Source organism: Meles meles, chromosome 12 (assembly GCF_922984935.1).
Source record: "Meles meles chromosome 12, mMelMel3.1 paternal haplotype, whole genome shotgun sequence".
NCBI classification, from domain to species: Eukaryota; Metazoa; Chordata; class Mammalia; order Carnivora; family Mustelidae; genus Meles; species Meles meles.
The window spans coordinates 55,181,403-55,205,452 of record NC_060077.1 but is presented as its reverse complement, the minus strand read 5'-3'; the positions used below and the strand labels follow the sequence as shown (position 1 = coordinate 55,205,452).

Sequence of the window (24,050 nt, the reverse complement as noted above, 5' to 3'; positions counted from 1 at the left end):
ACCTGAAGACCTCTAATATTTGCCTTACGAGTTACGTGCTATTTATTAGACAGTATCAAAGGATAGAATACATTTTCTTTAAGTTTTGGCACATATTTAAAACCAGAAAGAATTATAAAAGACTTATCTAAAGTGCTTAGCCATATTCACCCCCTAATAAGAGATATTCAAAGAGTGGCATTGATCTTAGGATATTTGAATATTTGTTGGGTGTTAAAATGTTAAATATAGTACACTAAACACCTTTGATGGATATGTTGGTGATTACAAGGTACGAGGTCTCCCTGTGGAATACTGACCCAAAGCACTTACTGTTGGGAGTAATGTATGTTACTATACCGTACTCTGTGTCGGGATGTCATTGGGGATGTGGAACCAGTGGTTTGGCTTATGTGAATGTTGGGACTCATCATTTGTGTCACTTGAATTTCGGGCGCCACCAAAATGCCGCCACTCATTACAGGTCCCACACAGCCATCAGTCATGCTACCGCTGCTCATGTCAGGCATACCAGGACTAGACAGCACTCTCTCACTATAGATTACATTGTGTGTGTTGGCTAACTCAGCGGGTACACAGATATTCCCTTGAACGTCATAGACAGGTGCCATTACTGTTTCGGTCACTACGACATTGGGTGGGAGTTGAGGATCGAAAACAATTGTAGTGGGTTGCATACATTGGTCAGCTGTTGTGTAAGTTTCGGTCACTACAATATCCCCATGGATCATGGGTTCAGGTACCGCCATTTCTGCCTGGAATTCAGCCTCCGAGAGAGTCATTCCGGAAGAGTCATTAACAAAATAATTAGGCCCCAGCAGAGGGAGGTCAGTACTGATAGGTATACAGGCCTGCTGTGAAGGAAAAGGCTCAATTTCTGTGTCTAAGCAGATTTCAGCCAGAGTCCTGAATTTTGGATCTAAAGTTTCCATGCAGCTTTCATCTAAATCATCCACAATCCAACTGCAACAACCAATGGAGCCTACGGGAGACCCTACCCCCTCATGGTCATAAATGAGCAAGCAGTCGTTTGCTGGTCGACCTTCGTCTTCATCTGCATACGCATATGCTTTCTAAAATTAGAAGAAAAACAGGAAATTAGTTTCTTGTCCCTTAAAATAACCAAAGAGTTACAATAATTTCTTAGAGGTGTCTGATTTGAGATTTTAATGGAATGAACTGAAAAAAGCACTGAAAATTTTTTGCTGAAATTCTAAATGGAATTTTTAAAGGAGATCAGTCTGTATTGATGGTGCATAGAGTTTGAATAAATGTGAGCCACTCTTATTTGAAAGCTAACAAATAATAATTTCTACCTTTTATTCAGATTTTGGCAATCCGGATTTGTCAAAGATAAGGTTTAATTTTTTGGATTTATAGTCTTTTGTTTCTGACGTGGTCTAGAAATAACAAGATATATTTAGTTATGTTCAATATGTTACTTACTTGAGGAGAGAGAGTTTTATCAACTTGGAATAAAAGCATGTATAAAGATGTCAATATCTTTAAGCTTCAGAAACTTGTGTCCAAATGTTCAGTGGTTTTATGTGATGTACGTGAAGAGAGTCAAGATGTCTTTGGAGTTAAATTAACAGGAAGAAGGCACTAAGAGGTTACCTACTGTGATTTTCAAATCATTTTTAATGACAGCTCCTTTAAATGAAATCCTAGGTGTAGAACAGATGGAAAGGAACTTCTCTTTTTGAAGAGGGTGTGGTGGCTGCTCATTCTCTCTTCACTTTCCTTCAGGTGCTGTGGCCCTGTTGGGTTCCAAGAAACCCCGCAGGATCTGATATAATCTTACCCCTTCCCTATTTTATAAACAAGGTAACCGAAGGCCTGGAGAGAGTGAATGGCATGCTCAAGACTCAAATCATTGCAGAACGCTACCTCAAGTTCAACTATCCTTTTTATACTACATAATGTTGCTTACCTTCTGCTCTGTACTAGACTCTAAATTCTACCATTGGAAATAAGAGGTTTTAAGTCTTGAAATCGTTTCTTCATGAGTTTGGTGCTACCTTAAAACTCTGCTAACATTTTTTTTTTTAACTTTTATTATTTATTTATGAGAGAGAGAGAGTGCAAGTGGCAGGGAGAGGGGCAGAGGGAGAGGAAAAATCACACTCCACGCTGAGCAGGGAACTTGATGCTGGGCTTGATCTTAGCACCCTGGGATCATGACCTGAGCTGAAGGCAGATGCTTAACTGACAGAGCCACCCGGGCACCTTGCTGTTTAATATTTTGAAGTGACCCCTCTACAAGGGGAAAAGCTCCTCTTGCTCAGGGCACAAATTGGCTGTAGGGGTGGAGGGTGGAGGTATAAAATGTGGCAGGAAGGAAGCACTTCACCATTCTGCAGGCTTCAGCTAAGAGAGGGAGAGGCTGCATCACACCACCTCTGAAATCTACTGCCATTTTTTAAAGTGTAGAGCTGAAATGTTTGGGGAAGGGTGACCTCAGTGCTCACAGAGAAAAGGGAACATATTTTGATTTTATTTGACATATCAGAATGCCCAGGACAATTTTGACTTTAATGGTAAAGCTCTTTTAATATTAGTGTGATTTTTACGAATGATTCATTAAATGTAATTTCTGTGACATTTCTATGATACATGTATGATTTGTGCTCATTTATCAAGTATACTTAGTGATATTGATCACTCATTTACATAGTTGATACAATTCATGCATAGCCTGTGATAGTATTTGTAACTATCGATTTTAGGAAAGAGCTTAAAATTACAAAAACACCCTGAGCATTTTTTTTTTTTGGTTAAGAGCAGTGGTGAAACTCATGTGCTGCTATATAGGGAGTAAAACAGGCTGGTTGAAATGTGAGATGAAATGGATTGCTAATTAAAGGAAATAAACATACTAAATAGGGACTCACAAGGGGATTTATTTACCCTTTGTGCTACTCTGTTAGGCCAGTCTACTGAAGCTTTCTTCTTTGGAATGCTCAGAGACCCATGATCCCTTCTCTTAGTGAGGGGACACATAGTCTTGGTGATGGGGCACTGGAGAGAGAACAGGAGACAGGGGTTCTAGGCCCTGATCTAGCACCAAGTCATGGTGATGCTTTACTCTGGAGTTACCATTCTCTTCCTTCCCCAGTCCTAGCTTTTAATTTATTTTTTTCTCCTTTCTACTGGAGACACTTGGAATACCTACAGGAGGGACACCTACAGAGAGGACATGGAGACACATTTTTTTTTTTCTTGATAAGAATCCTTCTGTTTTGCTGCTGCTATGGGAAACAAAGTGGGCAAAGGAGAAGGAAACCGAAATGAAAACAAACAAACAAAAATGGGCAAAGGGAAGTAGGGAATGGTGAGAGATGCTAGCCTTTTCCACAGTATGAAGGTGGATGTGTGCCAATTGAATATGAAGTACTTTTTTTTCAGGACTGAGACAGAGTTGAGAATGACTCAGTGTATTTCAGAAGAACCTACTGCCATGGGGGTTATCATTCAGTCTCAAGACTATTTCATGTGACCATGTGCAGGGGGATTACCTCAGAGAAATAGCTGTCCAAGAAAGCCATGTTCAGGCCCGTGTCAGCGTATTCCCACTGGGTTCCTATCGCGGAACTTCTCCTCCGTCGAGCTCCTGCTGCTTCTCCTGTGGCTAGGCCAGCGGCGGTCCCCAGACATGTGTTGAGTTCCACTCCTGACACACCCCCTTCCACCGTTCCTCCACCCGCGTAGGTGTTAGTGTAGATTTCTGAAAGGAGTGAGTGTTCAGAGAACAGTGCTCGAGTGGTCTTCCCTGTTCATCCACGTGCAACACTGCCAGCCACTGTGTGCCGTGTTACACACCGCACCTACCCACACAAGTAGGTCCTGGAAAGCCAGGCAAGGAGCCATTCGAATTCTAGCCAGTCTCAGGCTTGCTGATAAAATAAAAGTAAATGGGACAGAGGGAGCTTGCTTTCAGACTTTGGCCTCACATTTGTACCAGCTTCTCACCTAAGGTGGAGAGCTTGCCAAGAAGAGCAGGACCTCTGCCTCTGTCCTGTCCCTCTATCACTGCCTCTGGCAAGCTGCCCTGGCCTGTCAGAGAGGGCTTGCAACCCACCCAGGAACCCTCCACAGCAAGGGCACCAGCAGAAACTGAAACGGTCCTCATTCACCCCAGCGCTGGAGGGAGAGCTGGCTTTCCTAGGTGTACTCAGCCACCTTAGGTTCTCTGCATCCCAGCTCTGCTTGGGGATACTAAGGAACCACCACTGAGAAATCTCATGTCTGCTCTAGAATTGGGCAACTTTGTTTGGTCATTGCCCACTAGCTGGGTATTTTACAGTATGCCTAGGTGTACATGGAGCTGGTAAGTTAGGAGACTCTAAGACTGGTGAGGCAAATGCACATGTAGATTTAAGAAAAGTACTTTAGTGTATATTAGAAGAGCATTTTTGCTGCTTTTTATTTTATTATCATTTTTTTGAACAGCTTGTATTACAAATAATGGCTACCATAGCACTCCATGTAAGGCACTGTTCCAATGTATATTTTGTGATATATATATATATATATATATATATATACACACACACACACACACACACACACACACACATACACACACACACATTTTGTATGTATATGTGTATGTGTATATTCTGTGATATATATTCGCATACCACACATATACATATATAACATATCATATAATATATAATACATACATTATATATCATATGTAATGTGTGTGTGTGTGACTCTTTACAGTGACACTTTGAAGTAGGTATTATCATAAACTCAATTTCAAAGATAAGGAAATTGAGACCCAGAGAGGTTAAGTACTGGCCCAAGGACATAGCTGGGCGTCAAACTCAAATTTCCTGGTTCTAGAGTTTACATTTTTAATTGCTACACCATACTCCTCTGCCTGTAGTTTAAGAAAAAGAGAATGCTAACTTCAAACATGTAACCTTCCCTCTCATTATACTATCATCCAAAGAGTTGGGAGACATATTGTTTTCTTTTAAAATTACTTATACATGAAATTTAACTGGTTGAATAATTTTGCAAATTTTAAAAAGAAAAACAGATTTTGGTGTCCACTGACCAGAAGAATCTATACGGTCCTGGGTATTAGAGGCTGTCATGGGTACACATATATTTGACACATCCTGAAAAGAGAGAAAAATATTTTTGAAATGCATGCTTTACGTTAAGTATATAAAAGCTGACTTATTTTTATTTTTGTGTCTTGTATAATTGTCAAGACATGCTCAATTCCATGGAAATCCCATACTTCTCTGGAACATGACAGTGCGCTTACCCTGTCCTCGGGATGGGCCCCCTCTATCCTCCACGACTGCATCACTCCTTCTCCCCCTTCTGGCACAGGAGCAAACCTTGTCCCCAGGCCTTCGGGCTGTCTTCGTTTGCAGCAGCAACACATGAGCAGCAAGAGTGGAGACACTGCTCAGGAAATGGGAAGAGAGTTCACACATACTGTCCAAGTTAGGAAGTCATTGAATGTATCCTTTTTTGAAAAATGCGGCATTATATCGAGAACCAAAGGGAAAAATGCAAATGCAAGAAAGCATCAGTTTTCCCTAAAGGACTGAATATACATACCCATGTTTATAAACACCAAACCACCAAATCACATAGACTTTTGAAGCTCGACTGAAGGGAATTTGGGATCACAAAATCAGGGATCTTTACTGATACATTAAGAAAGTAAGGTCTTGGGCGCCTGGGTGGCTCAGTGGGTTAAAGCCTCTGCCTTCGGCTCAGGTCATGATCCCAGGGTCCTGGGATCAAGGCCCACATTGGGCTCACTGCTCTACAGGGAGCCTGCTTCCTCCTCTCTCTCTCTCTGCCTGCCTCTCTGCCTACTTGTGATCTCTGTCTGTCAAATAAATAAAAAAAATCTTAAAAAAAAAAAAAAAGAAAGTAAGGTCTTTTCTCCAGTCTACTTTAGGACTCCCAACTGGTTGCTGGCAGATCCAGGATTCAAATCCAATTTTCCGATTCTTAGTCCCTCATGTACACACTTACAATTGTCTGTATGTGTGTATATATTTACTAGCCTACATATACACATGAATAAATATGTACTTATCTCCAAGAACATGTATATATGTGCAGGTACCTGGATATGTATATATGTACACATAGTCTCTGTGGATATGTGTGTGTGTGTGTGTGTGTGTGTGTGTGTGTATATATATACATATATTCCTATCCATATAAAAACCAATATATACAAATCTATGTAACCAAGCATCATGTATATATGTATAAGTTAAATACACAACTAATATATGTTATCAAAAAAGACTGAATACAAATTTCAGTTATAGGACCTAAAAATAGGTTTCTCCTTCAACCTCATATTTACACTTAGAATCAATCAAATATCACCCACTAATTTTAATTGAGCTCTTTATATTTATTATTTTAAGATTTTTGTCTAAAAACTATAATGAAAACTTACCTCAATTCTACATGTTATTCTATAAATATCAACATTTCTTAAGTTTTCTAAGATTTTAGAATATACTCAGTTTAGTTCTTTGGGGTCCACTGTAGTTGTTTTTTATACTTTTCTAGTTGCCTAGTATAACATGCATTCCCCTGAGTTACTTAGAGGTATGGACAAAAGTATCAAAGCTGCTAAATCAGGACTTTAATTGATTTCGTTGAAATAGTTAATCTCACTTGGAGCAAACATCAAAAGTCTTAAATTAAGGCTCTTTGAGAAGATGTTTTGGGCAGGAGCCCCTCCTCTCTCCATCACAAGGTTGCTCCCCACCCAGAACAGAGTCTGGGTTTCTCCATTGAGGACAAATAACTCTCCAAAATGGTATGCTCCTCCTACAATCGACTTCACAACTCTTACGCTTTGTTGGCCTGATTAAGAAAGAGTTGTGAAATTCTGAGCGCTTGTCTGTGGGGGAATGCAGCTGACTCTGGGTTTTTATCCCTGAACAGCATATCAGCTTCAGCAGAGGGCTTACACGTGCCGCAGCTGGGGTCTCATCTTGGGTACTCCTGCCTGAACATGATTAATCTTAAAGATCTCCAATGATTCTGATGTGCAGCTGAGACCGAGACCCACTGGCTTAAAAGCAAGCTGATACCTCGACTCATTTGCTATTGACACGTTCTGGAAAAATATCTCTAATGCCATTATGATAATCGCTCATGATCTTAGTATAATCTTGAAAGTTCCTATTAGTTAAGAAAGGAAGTGCGGGGATGCATGGGTGGCTTATTTGGTTAAGCACCCGCTTTTGGCTCAGGTCATGATCCCTAGGGTCCTGGGGTCGAGTCCTGTATCGGGCTTCTTGTTCAGCATGGAGCCTGCTTCTCCCTCTGCCTGCTTCTCCCCCTCCTTGTGCCTGCTCTCTCTCTCTCTCTTTCTCTCTGACAGATAAATAAATAAATAAAATTTTAGAAAGAAAATCTGTCCAAAAGTCACTTGTTGTTTTTTCATTCCTCAAAATGATCATGTTTTAGTGTGTACTTCTCCACTGAAGCGTATTCATATTACAGTTTGAAGTATTTAGTCAGCTTTAATTTTGAAGTTCCACAAAATTTGATTTTTTATTTCCACAAAATCTAAAGTATTGCAGGGGCAGCCTAAAATATAATACTCCTCTGAGGACCTACATGTTTCAAAAAATGGTATAGGCAGAGGAGGACCCCTTTCACAGGGTTTGCTTAGGGACCTCACCATGCCTATGACCATGGTCCTAGTTGCAGACACTCCTATCAAGAATCCAGAGGTTCATATTCTCTTCTAGGCTCTTCTTCAGGCTTCCTATTAAGCCAGTGTGAACAGGTCACCTGATTTCACACATCCTCACTGATTTCTCATTGCCTGTGGACTGAAGCCCAGAATGTTTGGCTTATGATGAACATTCCTGTGTGATGGCTCCCAGCCGCATTTTAGCCTGTCCATTTCCTGCGTGGTCAGTGCCTTTCCATCCCTCTCCTTATTTATGTTTGTGTTGTTCCTTTCAGATTTTCCCCCAGATACCACTCTCCTTCTAAGAAAATCTTTGGTGTGTAGGGCCTGGGTCAAAGCCACTTTCTCTGTAAAGACTCCCAACCTTTCCCAGTTGGACTTGAATTGCTTCTTACCTCTTTTATAGCACTTGGCTAAAAATTTTCATGATGAGATTTACTCTGTTTTGCTATTTTATACTTAGAAATTTGCTTGTGTTTTTCATCTCAGTGACCCTCAATATTTCTAGTTATTATTACGGAACAAGTGCGTGCCCCTATTACTCCCACCGATTTTTTTTTTTTCCCAAATCCCCATGAGAATTGCTATAGATACCAAAAGGAAGCGGCCAAATGAAACTAGCCACCCCAGTGAACCTGGTTACATTCTTGTTTTGAAGCGTTGCTGAAAAGGGGATTCGATCTAGTACTTACAAAGCAGTAGTAGGAGTCCCATGGCGATCATGCCCATCCCTGTCGGTCCGAGACCAACATTTGAACCCCCAGCCTGTTCATCAGTGATAGTGCCATATATGTCACTGGTGGCTGAGCTGCCATCCCCTACGTCGACGCCCGTTGTGCTGGGATACAAGCACACGTGGTTGTTGTCGCAGTCACAGGCCTCTAACGCTACGATCTGTGGCAGTTCGCATGCCCGGTTATAGCTGTCCTTCACTATGATTGGGATTTGGTAAACAATCGTTTCTAAAGGCTGCACAGCCTTCAGGATGGCAGAGGTACCTGAAAAGGAAGAGAGGAAAGAGAAAATAAATGGAAATTCCTTGGGGTAACCCTTCTTAATACCCAAGACTCACCTAGGGCCTTATTTTTCTCATGTTCCCTTAGTCATATGGCACCCTATACTGACTTCTTAAAAAAATATTTATAATGAATTGTTTAATACTTCTTCCTGCTGAATTGTTATTTCTTTGAAGGAGGCTAGGACGCTGCCGCTTATTTTCTAGAGCAGTAACATTTGGCATATTTTATGCACTCAGTAAATATTTGTCCAATGAATGAAAAGTATCGAGCAGAAAGGAAATAGTAGAAGTCTTCTATTTAGGATTATGGTTTGTAAATAGCCTCCTTAAGACTGTCGTTTATCTCTTATTCAGAGGTGCTGTTCTGGGGGTATAGCTCAGTGGTAGAGCATTTGACTGCAGAGGTGCTGTTCGGTCACTTAAATTTAGATGATTTCAATAGCTATTATTTTCCTAATTCTGTGCACTACCACTGCCTATTGATTTGCATGGAAATTATTGCTTAAAACATAGGTTGAAATTATTTGTTAACCCAAAGAAGATTTAGAGAGGATTAAATTTATACCTAAATCATGACTGTTAATTGATTAACCCATAACATGAACTAATTATAAATATGATCATTTATTAATTTCATTTAGCTATATGATAAGTCAACTGTGTCTACCAAAATGTAACCTGTGCACAAGGCAAGAATTGAATAATGTGCAATGCCACAGCACATTAGGTTAAAGTTTATTCCGTTCTTTAACACCAACATCTAAATAGAACTCCAGGAATATTGTCTCTGATGCAATTATATTTTTTATTGGCAAATCTGTACTATAATTTGAATACCTTTATGAACCTCCACATTGAACCTTTTTAAAACAATGTTTTTGCTCATAATATTTAGGATCTTAGTGAGGAAAATGTGGTCAGCAGTTGTTATTTAAGAATGACATATTGGGTTTTATAGGAAGGATGAATTCGAAGTTGTCTTAATTTTAATGGGGTTACTTTCGTGCTTAGCTTTTTAAAATATTAAAGTGGTTTTGTGGAAAAGAGCCAACAAGTTTTCTTATGAAAACAAGTGCCTAATTTCTTCTTTTGACTAAGTCCTTAAGGGTGGTATTTTTTTTTCTGGCATCGCTTTAGGGTTTCTCCATTCTATGAATGGAGAAGCTTAGTGGCTTCCGAGAGCTGGGAAATATTTCCTCTCACCTTGGGCTCTGAGGTCGGACCCCCATCCTGTCACCCCCTAAAAATCTTTTATTGTTGCTTCAAGTGAAGGAAGTTAGAGAGCTATTGTGACCCAAATGAGGTCCTCTTATCGCATTTCATTTTCTATTATCTATTTGACATCTCAGGGAGGTAGAACCCAAGTATATAAAATGTTGTGTTGTCTGAAATTTGCTCTCAGTACCCCCAGGCATTTTTTTTTTTTAACGTAGCAACAGTTACCACAAACACATGTACTACTTGGACATCTTCACTATTTAAATATTTTGGTTCATGTGTTTCTTTGTATCTAAATGCTTCTTATAATTCTAACTTTAACGCTGTATGTACTACATCTTAATAATATGTACTACTGTTTGCCTAACCATTCTTCCCACATCGAGCAATTTGGATTTAAATTTTAACCTTTACAAAAAGTCTGAGCTTATCATTCTTTCTAGAAAGAATTTCATTGCTCTTGTGTGCACCTGAGTAGAAAATATGTAGATGTATCTATGTGATACTTGAGTTTCGGAAACTTTTAAGAGATTTGCGTGAAATAATTCAAAGTAGGGAACTGTGACATATGATGAGTTAGTCAAGAGTTCAGTTTGTTTCCAGCTGATCAAATATTGGTGTAACATACCACATATACAAAATGGTAGATAAACTGATATTTACATACTACTATTTGTAATCACAGTGTTGAGAAAACATTTTTACTTTTATACCAGTTGAAAAATTTTCCAAATATCCTAAGTGTGAATATGAAAGATTTTCTCACTTATTAGGAATGTGGTCAAGAATCATAGAAACAGAGATAGAAAGTATTATTGCCTGTCTTGCCTAATTATTTAGTCATTGTGTTTGCTTTTGGTCTTAAAGATGAGCAAGTTTGCATTCCACTTACCATTTACTGGTACCATATCCCACATGTCAGCGGTCCCTGGTGGCTGATCAACAACACAGAAGGTATAGGGAGACCCATAAGAATGATCACCAACGTCTCTTGCAGAGATAAGTGTTGATGAAGAGGCAATGCATATGTAATGACTTTCAGCTAAAACAACTGGACAGTAATCAGTGACATCAGGAACTTCGATACATATGGTTCCTGTGGCCGTTCTCCCAGAGCCATCTGAAACAGCAGAGCATCGTTGGTGTTGGGGTAAATGGTATGAGGGAGAAAATTCTTTCTCAAAACTCCACGATGATGCCACAGCATATAGGATTAGCATGAATGACTTCTTGCGGGGTGGTTGTTGGGTTCCTGCTTATTTCAATGACCCGAAACCACTCTTGTCTTTGCTCGCTACCTTCCAGCCACACTTTTTCTTTTTTAGTTCTTGGAACAAGTTTCTTCCTAAACCAGGACTCTTGTGCATTATATTCATTCTTCCCAAAATGTTATTCATCTCAGTTTCGTTCAGCCAACTCCTGCACATCCCAAGACGCCATAGCTCTCTGTTTCTACCTTGTCCCCATGAACAGACTCACAGCCTTCCATTCAAGATGCTTTTTGAGTTTGTAGGAAAATAATCACAATCGAAATGCAATAATTGTTTGTATATTTTTTCTTTCTATTTTGCTGTTTATTTTAATAACATCCCTTAGATGCCATTTCTCTTCAAAATGGCACTTCTGAAAACAAATATGAATCTGTTAAATTATTTTCCTAACCTACTTGAAACAAATTTTGGGTTAATATAGTTTATTAGAAGGGACCGAGGACGAATAAGAATCTGAGCTTTTAGTTCACTTTTCCACCTGGATATCTTGTGCCTGTGCAGATACTCTGCTTAGGTATCTAAACAGTAAGTCTTGTTTTTTGTTTTCTGTTGTAATTTTGATAGTATTTTCCTCCTTCATTCACTCGATGACTAATTTTTATTCTAGTTTTTAAAGATATTTACATATGACCAATATGCAAACATAGGCCATGATCAACATGGTTAGAATCCATTATAGGAATAAGTGTTCTAGAATGCTGATAATAAATCAGACTCTAATATTTCAATAACTGACCCAGTGTTTAAAATGGTGCTCACGTGATGAAGAGCAAAATATATGGACTATAATTACTTGGGTATTATCTTGCTTGTGTGTGTGTGTGTGTGTGTGTGTGTGTGTATGTGTGTGTGTTTACAGTGCCTCTTTGTCTTTGGCCACTGTAAAGCTCAGATATAAACAATACAAACCTATAGTATTTATCTTCTATTATGTATATATTTGCAAGACCTGTTTTCTCTCTTCTTTCCTGGCTACTGACCTTATTTCTGTTTTGTTCTGTAGTAGCTGTTTCCTAGGCACTGTTCAGAGAATGATTAACTATTGATAAGTGATTTCCTGTTGCAGTCACCAAGAACGTTTAACAGATTTTCTCACAAGAAGCCGCTCATTTAAAAGTTCAGTGTATCTGCACTTATGACCTAATTTCGCTCTTATATTTGGAATAATCTTGTGCTTTAGCATCCTACTTTGGACAACATGTCCACTTAAGCTGTACTTACACAGGCTTTTCATTGTAGCTCAGTTTTAGTGGTACTAAAATACTATACTCTTGGGGCACCTGGGAGGCTGAGTTGGTTAAGCATCTGACTCTTGGTTTCTGCTTGGGTCATGATCTCAGGGTCCTGCGTTGGAGCCCAACCTGGGACTCCATGTTCAGTGTGGAGTCTGCTTGTCCCTCTCCCTCTGCTCTTCCTCTCCACTCCCATCCCTGCTCATGTGTGTGTGTGTGAGTGTGTGCACAATCTCTCTCTCTCTCTCTCTCTCATAAATAAATAAAAAATCTTTAAAAAAAATCCTTAAAATAACTATTCTTTGGGATACTGCTGTTCCCATTGGTCATCCCCAAATGAGCTTTGTGTACACCTTGTCACACTTACTTTATGTAAACATTCCTAATATACTCTGAAAGTTGGATTAAACATCTCAAGAAATGAGGCCATAAACAGAAACTGAGTTTTACTTTTAGACTTAAACTTTTATGCTTTATGCTGTAAGTCACATACAGTTCTTTTTTGGAAGTAGGTGAAATAAATTATGATTTAAATAGAAATTATGGTAATGAGTGTACTGGGTTCAGTACTTTTTTTTTTTTAAGATTTTTATTTATTTATTTGACAGAGAGAGAGACAGCAAGAGAGCAAACACAAGCAGGGCAAGTGGGAGAAGGAGAAGCAGGCTCTCTGCTGAGCAAGGAGCCCAAGGCAGGGCTCCATCCCAGGACCCTGGGACCATGACCTGAGCTGAACGCAGGTGCTTAATGACTGAACCACCCATGCGTCCCCTGAGTTCAGTTCTTAATCTAAGGTACTTAGAACTCTCTAGAAGTCTTGCAGACAGACACACTAAATGATGTCTTTTACTTGAGTCAATCTAATATCAACATTAGAATTACATTTGTATTTAGTGGGATAATGATTTTTTAAAATATAGAGAAGAAATTTTCTTACCGTCTATAGCGAGGATTTCTGCTGTGTATATCCCATTGGTAATATATTTTGACTTCTTATCAAATTCCCTAGAAAACTGTATCTCACCAGTCCTTGAATCTACTTTTAACCAGCTGCCTGCATCATGTCCTATGATATACCTGTTTTTAAATAAATAAGTTTATCATTTGCTCTTACAAAAGTTAATTTTAAGTCACAATGTGTTAAACATAAATATTGTGTTTGTGTGTTTTACGGTGATGATTGCCTTGGTTTATAAAATGTATATATATATATACATATATATATACACACACATATGTATATATATATCTCAATAAAATTTTAGTGTTAAACTTATTAATACACGGATTCACAACAGAGTTTTAAAATTTCATGATTCTTACTTTTTAATTCGTACTATAATTGTTAGTACAATGGATGAGTCTTTTTCAGGTTTATTTATTATAGCATTATATACTGAGGGAATATCCTTTACTCTTTTTCACATGTGATATACTTCATTTTTCTTACATTTTAAGGTGTATTAGCTTTAGAGTATCTCACTCTTGGCCTATTAGGGGTTGTGGTATATATAATATAATATAATATGTATAATATAATAATATAATGGATTCAAATTGCTTGATCTTAGTAGATGAAGATCTGGCCTCTGTACCAGGCCTAATTTCAAGTGTCCAAGGTACTTGTCTGACACATCATTTTCTTCTATCCCGTATTGATAGACTTCATAATTTTTGTTGTCTGTAAATTTTTTAGTCTATCAAGTAATCAAAACTACTAATGTCAAAGTAATTTACAAATCAGTAGACTGTTCACTCCTAAAATATTAGGAGGAGGAGAAGAAGAGAGATAAGGAAAAGACATAGAGAATACTTACATATTTCACAAGAATCATTTTCTAGAGTATCTTGTAATATAATGTAATTCATGTATAATCTGTGTACTAGCGCCCTGAATGCCTACCTATTTCTCCAGTTCTGACTTTCTTTACACTAATCAAATTTCTGAAACACCTATGTTTCAACTTCTCTTATTATCTTTTTTTTTTCCTCTTAAATCACGCTGGGGGTTGAGACTAACCCCAGCTTCATTGGATGAGACAGGTTTCAAGGAAACAAGCAGTGATTCATCTTTTATTATGTCTCATAGTTTACAGCATAAATCAGCCTGGGGCCAGGGTGGTAACAACTGGCCACAAAAGATTAGAGATACTTCCAGAATCTCTTAGGCAGCCCTTTGACCTCATAGTTTCTTCCTGGACACAATTACCTTTCTAACCAGCTGGAGGCCATATTGCCTTTAAATACTACTAAAATCTTAGAAAAATGTCAGTGCTACAAAAGTGTTCTAAAGCAAGCAAATGAACAAGAGAAGCAAAGCCAAACTCAAAAACTACTTCAACCCACACGGTCTAGCACATTCTGTGTGAGTCAACACTGGACAAAACCCCATTTTATCACTTTGACATGAGCACAGTTTTTGTGGTACCTGACATTTGTGGCAGGGTTTCCTGTGTCCAAATCTGTAGCCGTATAGGTACCAAGCACATAATTCAATAAGGAATTCCCTCTTACTCCTTCTCGTATACTGAAGGTCATAGAATTTGGATGAAATGTGGGTCCTTCTCTCACATTAACAACCTGAATTCTCACAGGAGTTGTGTGCATTTGGAATCGAGAGGCAACTGAGTGGTGAAATTCAGCTTGGTTTTTCACTCCAATACCAAGATGAATATTAGGCATTTGTTCATAATCCAGCATCTGAAATAATAGAAAGTAAAATTTCCAAAACAGCAAAAGGACTCTCTTTTGATAGAATAAGTAGCTGTGATAAGAAAGCACACGAGAGTGAAGTCCAGGAGCTATGTAATTCAGATTTTTGAATGGATAAAACTTTACCAAGTACTGCATCAGATATTTCAGATATGTTATTCCCTTTATGGCTTGGCATAATCAGGTATGTAGGTCATTTAGGCCTGTGACTTAAGTTGGACTATCTACTAGAGTTCTAAACTTCTTATATAAAGACCCTGAAGTCAAGATCGATCTCTTTCCAAATGAGAAAAATAAAAAACTTAGCATGAAATAAAAAGGGGTTTACAACTGGTGAATGAATAAATAGGACCCAGGTTTTCTTTGTAGAATCCACATCTGAGAATCTCTTGAATTCAGCAGAATAAAGGAGCCAATATATATGATGTAAATGAACATGTAATTTAAAAAAAAATGATGCAAACAACTTCTAAAGGAAAATTCATGATTATTAAATGCAGCCCTAAACTATAATTTCATTGTGCTGGGTCTGGGAGACAACAAGGTTTCTTCACAGGGCACATTCTAATAGGTAAATACCTTTCCCAGAGAAAAGCTACCTTTGAAATGGGTTCTTTGGATAAAAGGTGAATGGAATCTTTTGATCCAGAATCATTGATGTGGTGACATGAAAAGTCACTACCAACAATTCAGCACAGAGCTGACTGTGAATTGTATACTAAAAAATGGATTTTCCGTTGGAAGAGAGTTCCCTCTTGTATAATGAGTGAGAAAGCAGTTGTGAAAAGGGAGTCTGTTTAGAAGTGTCCTGGAAACTAATGTAAGCAACCTTGCTGGACAAAGTCTGTTTAGAAGTGTCCTGGAAGCTAATGTAAGCAAACTTGCATCACGGTTACCAACAACAGAAGCCAAGAGACCACTGCCAACAAGCAAGACCCTGCTTCTCAAGGAAATTCTATGACATCATAAATATTTTCTCAGTAAATTTTAGTTAATTCCTCACAAGAGCTAATAAGGTAGAAATATTTATAGGAATTCAGTTGTGCCCTTACATGGGGCCTGTGCACATGATTCCTTCGATTTCAGCTCACACCCTTCAGGTTTGGGCTTTTGATTCTTTGGTACATCTGTTCTCTCCCTGGACAACACGATGCCTCACACAGAGCCAATTATGAATGGTGTGGTCAAAAATAGATTTTCGATGGGAAGAAACCCCTCTTTTATATCTCAGTTTTTATTTTCTAGAATTCCATGCTGTCTTTAAACAAATGAGAGATCTGAGATCCTCTCTTCTGGTAGAGGAATCTCCTGGCGGTCCTTTGTGCGTACATATGTGCTTTTTGCTTGTCGGAATAGTTCTCTCCCTTTTGAATAGATATGGTGGTGGAAAGTATATTAATATGTATATAACGTTGTGTCAATTATAGACATTCACAGAATATTGTGAATTGGTTGGGGGCTGATCTTCCCTCCAGCAGGGAAGATAAAAAGCAGAGGAAGGGCACAGAGCCTTTCATATCCTCTGCAAGTGGGACCTTTTATCAAGAGTTTCGCACTTGTATGCAGAAGTCTGGATTGTGCGAAGAGCAATAAAAACAACTATGGGTCTGGTTTTGGAGTTAGAATGGAGTGGCTGGAACAACTGGTTTCTGCAGTTTTAGGTGGGACTGAAGAATGCTCACAAAGAATACGCAGGTCTGTGTCAGAAAGCGTGGAGCAAGTGTTAAAGTCTACAAGAGGCTCCAGAAGCGCTCAGGATAAAGGTGACCCCTCCAAAAATAGATTTGGCTTCTGGTGAGTTTTTGCTATGTTAAATTTTAGCATCGAAGCTAAGCTGTTAGAGACTCACGTGAAGTTTTGTTTGTTTGCTTGTTTTTGCTTCGGATCTTCGTTAATAGAACCCTGCGATTTCTCAGGGGGGTGCTGGTTCATTTTAGAATTAAGGTGGGAAAAGGGAGGAGCTTAGCAGTCTGTCTACAAAACAGGCAGTGTTTCTATGGCAGGGGACTGGGAAAATGGTGTGTGTGGGTATGTATGTTCTGCTTATCAGGAATTGATATTTTCTGGTGCAAATGGGTCTGGAAGAGAGTAGCAGGCACACACAGTTGGAAGGGGCTTATGGAGTTGGACAGAAGGAATTGTCTCAAGGCACAGCCTCTTGCTTCTTGCTTGTGTTCCGGGCCCCAGATTCCACCCTGAGGCACGTTAAATATGACCTGGGAAAACGAGAGCTCTGCTTGGATCCTGGCTTTGTCATTTGCCACCTGGGTGAACTTAAGACAACTTAGTTTTCCTCTTTGGTTTTGTTTCACTTTCTATAAAACAAGGAATCAGAATATTTTCTTCCCAGAGTTGGGATGATTAGATATTATGCATAAAACCTCTACAAAGCCATATAACTTACTAGCTGGTATTCCATGACTGCCTGGTAAGACAGAGAGCTAGTATTTCTTTGTTAGAATTTCAATTAGATAACACTTTGCTTTTCTTCTCAATGGTGATACGCACACACACATTTATATTGTTTGTTAGTATTCCCATACACATTTATTGATTAATACCTAAACGATGTTATTATTGACAGGTTTTGTTTGTTTTTTGTTTTTTACTTTCTTAAAGATTTTCTTGTTACACTACAAGTTTCTTGAGAACAAGGACCATGTTTCATTCACCTTTATTATCTCTAGCACCTCACAGTTCTCAACACATTTGAGTTGAATTGAATCATTTATAATATCCTTAGACCAAGAAAAGGGTTATGGAAAGCTCAATAAGAGCCCGTGACTGAAGGGCCAGTTTCCACAAGGTTAAATGGCAGCTTGAGTGAAGATGGAGAGGATGCGGGAGAACATTAGTGACCTCACTGCAAGTGCCAAACTTGGGAAATTACACATATGTTCTCTAAATACATAGTCTTCTCTTAAAGCTGGGTCCTGATATACATACTAAGGTTTTACGTTTCATTTTAAGTAGCCTTTCCATGTTATTTTGATATTCTTAGGTATATTCTTCCTGCTTTCTTCAAGAAACAGAGACACTGTGTCTGCATAAAATCTAACACTACCTTGGGTGCCTGGGTGGCTCAGTGGGTTAAAGCTTCTGCCTTCAGCCCAGGACATGGTCCCAAGGTCCTGGGATCAAGCCCCATATCGGTCTCTTTGCGCAGCAGGGAGTCTGCTTCCTCCTCTCTCTCTCTGCCTGCCTCTCTGCCTACTTGTGATCTCTCTCTCTGTCTGTCAAATAAATAAATAAAATCTTAAAAAAAAAAAGAAATCTAACACTACCTTGACCAGTTTTTCATGAAATTGAATTTCCCATAGTTCTTCTTTGTGATGAACTATGTATGTTTAAAAAAAAACAACAAAAAAACACCTTTTAGCTCTCACAGAAAACATATAGTATAAGTATAGTGCATTGCCTGCATTATAAATGTGTTTTCTTTCTCATTTTTATAATTTTAAAAAATTATGAAATATGAAATCAAGCCTGGTGACTCCCATTTGGGTGAGAACTGCATCACCCTCAAACTTTTAGTGATTTTCTACTATCTTCTGGCCACTGGGCCAAGTGCTAAGAGCGGAATATTTAGATGGAGCTGTTTATATGCAAAGTCCTTAACTATGTTTTTTAGTAGGTTCAGAGGCAGACCAAAAACAAAGAACAGATACATGCTATAAGATAACAATCCAAGAAAATGATTATGATGGTAAGAAGATGGGTAAAATTTATATGACATGTCTAGATCTTGGTTTTTAACTGAGATGAAGGGTTGAACAAATTCTGATCTCTGGAAACAAATTTGACTAAATATTCAGAATTTTGTGGGATGGTCGATGACTTCTCTCTCTTCCTTATCTATGTTAATTTGGCAATGGTTGTTAGTCTTGTTCTCTCATTTCCATTTTTACCACTATTGCCTTAGATTAGGTTCTTAGCACCTCAGGACTTGATTCACATAGTAATTATTTTCTTAACCTTAAGCTTTCTGGAGTTGAGCTCATACCATGACTGCTTTTTTTTTTTTTAATATCCCCAAGTTTTTTTTTATCTGGAAGTAGGGATTAGTAAAATTTTTTGGGTAAGAGCAGATAGTAAATATTTTAGGTTTTGGAAGCCATATACAGTTTTTGTTTTAAACATTCAATTCAGCCACTGGAGGGTAGAAATGGCCATAGAAAATAATGAATATGGCTATATTTCAATAAAATGGTATGAGCAAAATTATGGCAGGTCGTATTTGGCCTGTGGGCTATAGTTTGCCAACCTATGGCGTAAAGCAATATTTCTCAAACAGGAAGGCTCTAGTTAGTTCTTAGAGTCCTTGTGCTCTCCTCAGGAATTTTGAAATTTTGTGTGCTCATTTAAATGACAGTCTTAGAAGGTATACATAGATATTTTCCATAATTTTGGTGACCACCTCATAAATTAATACAGTGCATTATTTCAGTGCTGGTGATTGCATTTTGTGGTGAAGTAGTAATACTTTAATTGCTCCAGATAATTGCAAAAAGAACAGAGAAAGACTCTATATAGAAATGATGTGTTTCCATTAGATGAAGGCCAAACGGCTTGCTGATATACAGTAACTGGGATAAAGAAAAGTAGTAACAGAATGGAATAATTACAGTTCACCTGTGTACCAAATTAAAGGTGTGCATTCGTTTATTAGTATATGTTTTCATAACTCTAAGTTCTGTTTATGTTGTTAGTAGTAATTTTGTTTGAGAAAAAATTAATATCCCTTATTTATGAAAAAATTAATTTCCCTTATTACATTAAAGTTAATTTTAATCTTACTGGTTTGCAGTTTTAGTTTTTTCTAATTTGTATTTTTAGATTTTGTTGCTGTCCATAAGGTAAAAATCATAAAGTAGTTTAAGAAAAATTAATTTGTAAGAGAAAGTCAAATGAGACTGACTCTAACTCAACATCTTTGTTCTTGCATCTTTATTTCCTTCCATGAACACTCTGCTGCAGCCTCAAAGAATTGCTCGCGGTACCTGAACATGCTTTACCTTTCCTTACCTCAGGGAGTCTGCTCATTGCTCACATTAGCAAGCTCAGTCGCAAGGTCTTGGTTAAGCTGTGATCTCTGCATGAAACCTTTTCAGACAAATCCAGCTCAGAAAGATCTCACCTCTTAGTGATTATTTTATATTTCACCATTTGGCCATTCATTGTGTTTAATGTTATTACATCTATACAACTACTTCTTTGTTTTTAACTCATTATCTATTTTGAGAAGGCATGGCTTGTCTTTCCAACTAGATATTGGGCACTATGAGAACAAAACACCCTCCTTATTTCTTATTGATTTGGGTAATAAAGAGCATGTTGCTGGGCTGTAAGTCTCAGTCTGGCATAGTGAGCTAACTTACAGCACTGGTCCACATAAGTAGTATTCGAGGTTATAGAGTATTTTGTGGAGGCAGATTCTGTCTGTAAGAGTATTTTAAAACTTTAGAAATATTGCAGATCCCATACTCTACCTTGACGACTTTCAAAATGCCCTCATTGGTTTGTGGGTCTGTTTGAATATCGAACCAATTCCCATCATTTCCGGAGAGAATTAAAAATTTTGCCAACCAATTATCGGTGCCTTCTTCATCAAGATCAATTGCTTGTAGTCGTATCAGTTCTGAATTTAGACAATTCTCTTCAATACTTGCTGAATACTGAAATGACATAGGTCAATTTTATAATCAATAAACTTTCGAGAGAGGAAAGATATTCATTAATACATTAACTGTCATTTAAGATACTAACAATAAATTCCATAAATAATTTTTTGAACCATTATTAAATGCCATACATTCCAATCAGAAATATAAGAATAAAATGATTATAGGATAATAAAACTGATTTTTTTTTTGTGCTGTATGTGCAGTCAAGGTCAAACTGGCACTTTGTTCCCTTTTTCTTTTTTTTTTCATTTTTCTCGCTTATTTTTTAATTTTCCTTAAGTTACTCCTTCCTTTTACTATGAAGGGTCAGAGAGTTGTATTTTAGGCTTTGTGAGCCAGAGAGTTCATGTTGCAACTAGTTATCTCTGCTGCTGTAGGATCAAAGCACCCACCGATAACATATAAAGGAATGAGTCAAGTTGTGGTCCAATAAAACTTTTTTTTTTTTTAAACCAAAGTGCTGGTGAGCCACATTTGGCCTTGCTATTTTCAGTTTTATGCTTCTTTATGCTTAAAGATGAGGATGAAAGTTGAGAATGTTTGGGACCCTTGTAGAATTAATTCAGCAAATTATCAGGCCTCTAAAGATAGATCAATAAAGTTACACAATTCCCAGATTTATATTAATAAAATCCCACATGTCTATAAGTAGAGAGTATGGAGGAGATGCTCTGCTGCTTTCATAGATGGAAGTTGCACAGAATAGTGACTCAGAGGTAAACACACACTAGAAAGTTATATTATTGCTGTTTAATGAAATTCGATTAAAATACACTATCATTTTAGTTTGATGTATGATGTAGTATTTCAATGTTTATATACATTGTGAAGTGTGAAATATACAGTGAAATGATCACCATAGTAGGTTTAGTTACCATCTGTCACCATACAAAGTTAATATAGTATTACTAATTATATGAGATCTGTTATTATATGTAAGGAGTTCCAAGGTTCACATAGCAAAGCTGTGTCCATTCCTACATACAATAGAACCAGGCTCACAAACTAGCGGGAAAGCAAATCAATATCTGACACTTAGGGAAAAAGGGTTATAAGAGTAACAACTTACAGAAGTTTTCTCCAAGGTGGGGAAATTATCGTTGACATCTAAAACCTTGATTCTGCAGTCGCACTCAGAAGACAGTCCATCTGCCGCTCCATCTCGATCTGAGCCCCTCACGAGGAGGTTATACATACTGTGTTGCTTAAGATGAAAAAGAATTATAAGACTTAGATCTACTTTTGAATGAAATCCAACACATTCTTCTGTTGTTCTTCCAATTTCCTGTTATAATTTTATGTAAGAGTTTAATATAATCTTTTCTTCTTACAATTGTCGTTGGAAAGTCATGGTTGGATTATTGTTCCTTCCCACCTTTACATTGCAGGAAGGACATAAAGAGATAATTTTATCTTTGTCTTTTGCGAATGGAATTCCTTATTTCTTATCATTCATTCATAGAAGGCTTTACCTCTCTGTCAAGGAAACTGGACATCGTGCAGACTTCTCCAGTGTACCTGTTCAGGATGAACATTGGTGCACCTGCTGGCTCCTGAGAGATGATCTTATAGGCTATTTTAGAATTCAGATGATTGTCTTCATCTGCATCTGTGGCACTTAACTTTACAACCAGTGTGTCTAGAAATGAAGATGGAAGTGGAGAATGTTTGGGGCTCTGTTAGAATCAATTGAGCAAATCATCAGGCATAGGAGCAAAGAGTGGTTGGCCTTCCCCTGAATTTTCTTTTATTTTAGTTCCCATGAGAATGTAGTATCATAACTTCCAGTTACAGCCTGATTGCAGAAATAATGGTGGTTTGCTTCTATACAATCCTTTACAGGTTATAAAGTACTTGCACTCTTTGATGATTAAATGTAAATTAGCAGCAAACTACAGTAATCATTAATGTATGAAAAGTTCCATAACCTTTATCATAAAGCTGAAAACGGTTTTATCAATTTGTTACTTATTTATTTTTATTTTTAAAAAGATTTTTATTTATTTATTTGACAGATAGAGATCACAAGTAGGCGGAGAGGCAGGCCGAGAGAGAGAGGAGGAAGCAGGTTCCCTGCTGAGCAGAAAACCCGATGTGGGGCTTGGTCCCAGGATCCTGGGATCATGACCCAAGCTGAAGGCAGAGGGTTTAACCCACTGAGCCACCCAGGCTCCCCTATCAATTTGTTTTTGCTGTGGTCATATGACATTATTTTAAAATGCTTAAATAATAAAGATTATAGCTTAATTCAATTCAATTTTTTTTTAGTTTTCTTTATGATGTATTTTGTGTGTGTGTATGTGTGTGTGTGTGTGTTTGTGTGTGTTATATTTCTTTTCAGAGTTCCAGAATTCATTGCTAATTAAATTCAATTTTAAGGTTATTTATTGAGCACCTATAGTCTTTATTTTCATTCATCCAGAAAGTAGAGAATTATGTTGGTTGCCTTGGTGGATGATAGCACTTTACTAATTCATTAAAAACATATAACTGTTGAAAAGAAGCTTTGTCCACAGGAATAGGAAGTTCTTAATTATTCATAGGGACAAAGAACGTGCATCTTAGGTTGTCCTGAAGAACATCAGTCCACAGGACAGATTTTCCAGAGCTGGCTGGTCCCTGATGTTTTTCTCCTTCCTAGACCAGCTGCAACGTGAAAAACCATAACACAGAGAACCAAGGACCCTTTCAATAGAAAAAGCCAGTTTTCACAGAATTCATAGCTTATGAAAATATGCCTTGGCCTCGTGGTTCACTCTCCTTGCATGATGGAGCATTAACAAGACTGCTAACCAGCACCCCAGTGGACGCAGACGTGGACTTGGGCGTGGGTTTAGATGTGGGTTTCACCTTCTCTCCCTTCCTCAGGTTGTGCTGGAGTATATTGTGAGGAAGTAATGATGGGTTTTGAACCCTCTCTCTGTTTGGCCTTTCTTGGGCGAAACCTTTATTTTACTTCTGTATGTCTTCCCATCCTGTGTTATAAAATATTTTGTGTTTCTTATTTTCCACATCACTGTTTTTAGGGTCTCTGAAGAAGGAGCTCTGCAGACAGCCCCGTGACTCCTGCCTTTTTACTTCTTCCTTCTCTCCTCCAGTATTTCTTCCCTCTTGTTTCTTTTCCTCTAGACTTCTCCATCCTTCTTTCTTTGACCCTCCATCAGTATCTCTAGTTTGCTTTCTATCTGCCTTTCTTCTGAAATT

General features: G+C 38.0%; 1 protein-coding gene across 1 annotated transcript in view; it reads right to left on the bottom strand.

Moving 5' to 3' along the window:
- Positions 1–308: 308 nt before the first annotated feature.
- The window catches only part of DSG4 (desmoglein 4), a 34,765-nt gene continuing 11,023 nt past the window's right edge, over positions 309–24,050 (bottom strand). The window contains exons 6-16 of the mRNA XM_046024355.1: positions 22,319–22,485; positions 21,916–22,050; positions 20,652–20,837; positions 14,879–15,150; positions 13,388–13,527; positions 10,840–11,067; positions 8,404–8,709; positions 5,288–5,430; positions 5,072–5,135; positions 3,519–3,727; positions 309–1,073 (exon numbers count right to left, since the gene is read on the bottom strand). Of these exons, the coding sequence (XP_045880311.1) occupies positions 309–1,073; positions 3,519–3,727; positions 5,072–5,135; positions 5,288–5,430; positions 8,404–8,709; positions 10,840–11,067; positions 13,388–13,527; positions 14,879–15,150; positions 20,652–20,837; positions 21,916–22,050; positions 22,319–22,485 (2,615 nt within the window). The remainder of the gene's footprint in view (positions 1,074–3,518; positions 3,728–5,071; positions 5,136–5,287; positions 5,431–8,403; positions 8,710–10,839; positions 11,068–13,387; positions 13,528–14,878; positions 15,151–20,651; positions 20,838–21,915; positions 22,051–22,318; positions 22,486–24,050) is intronic.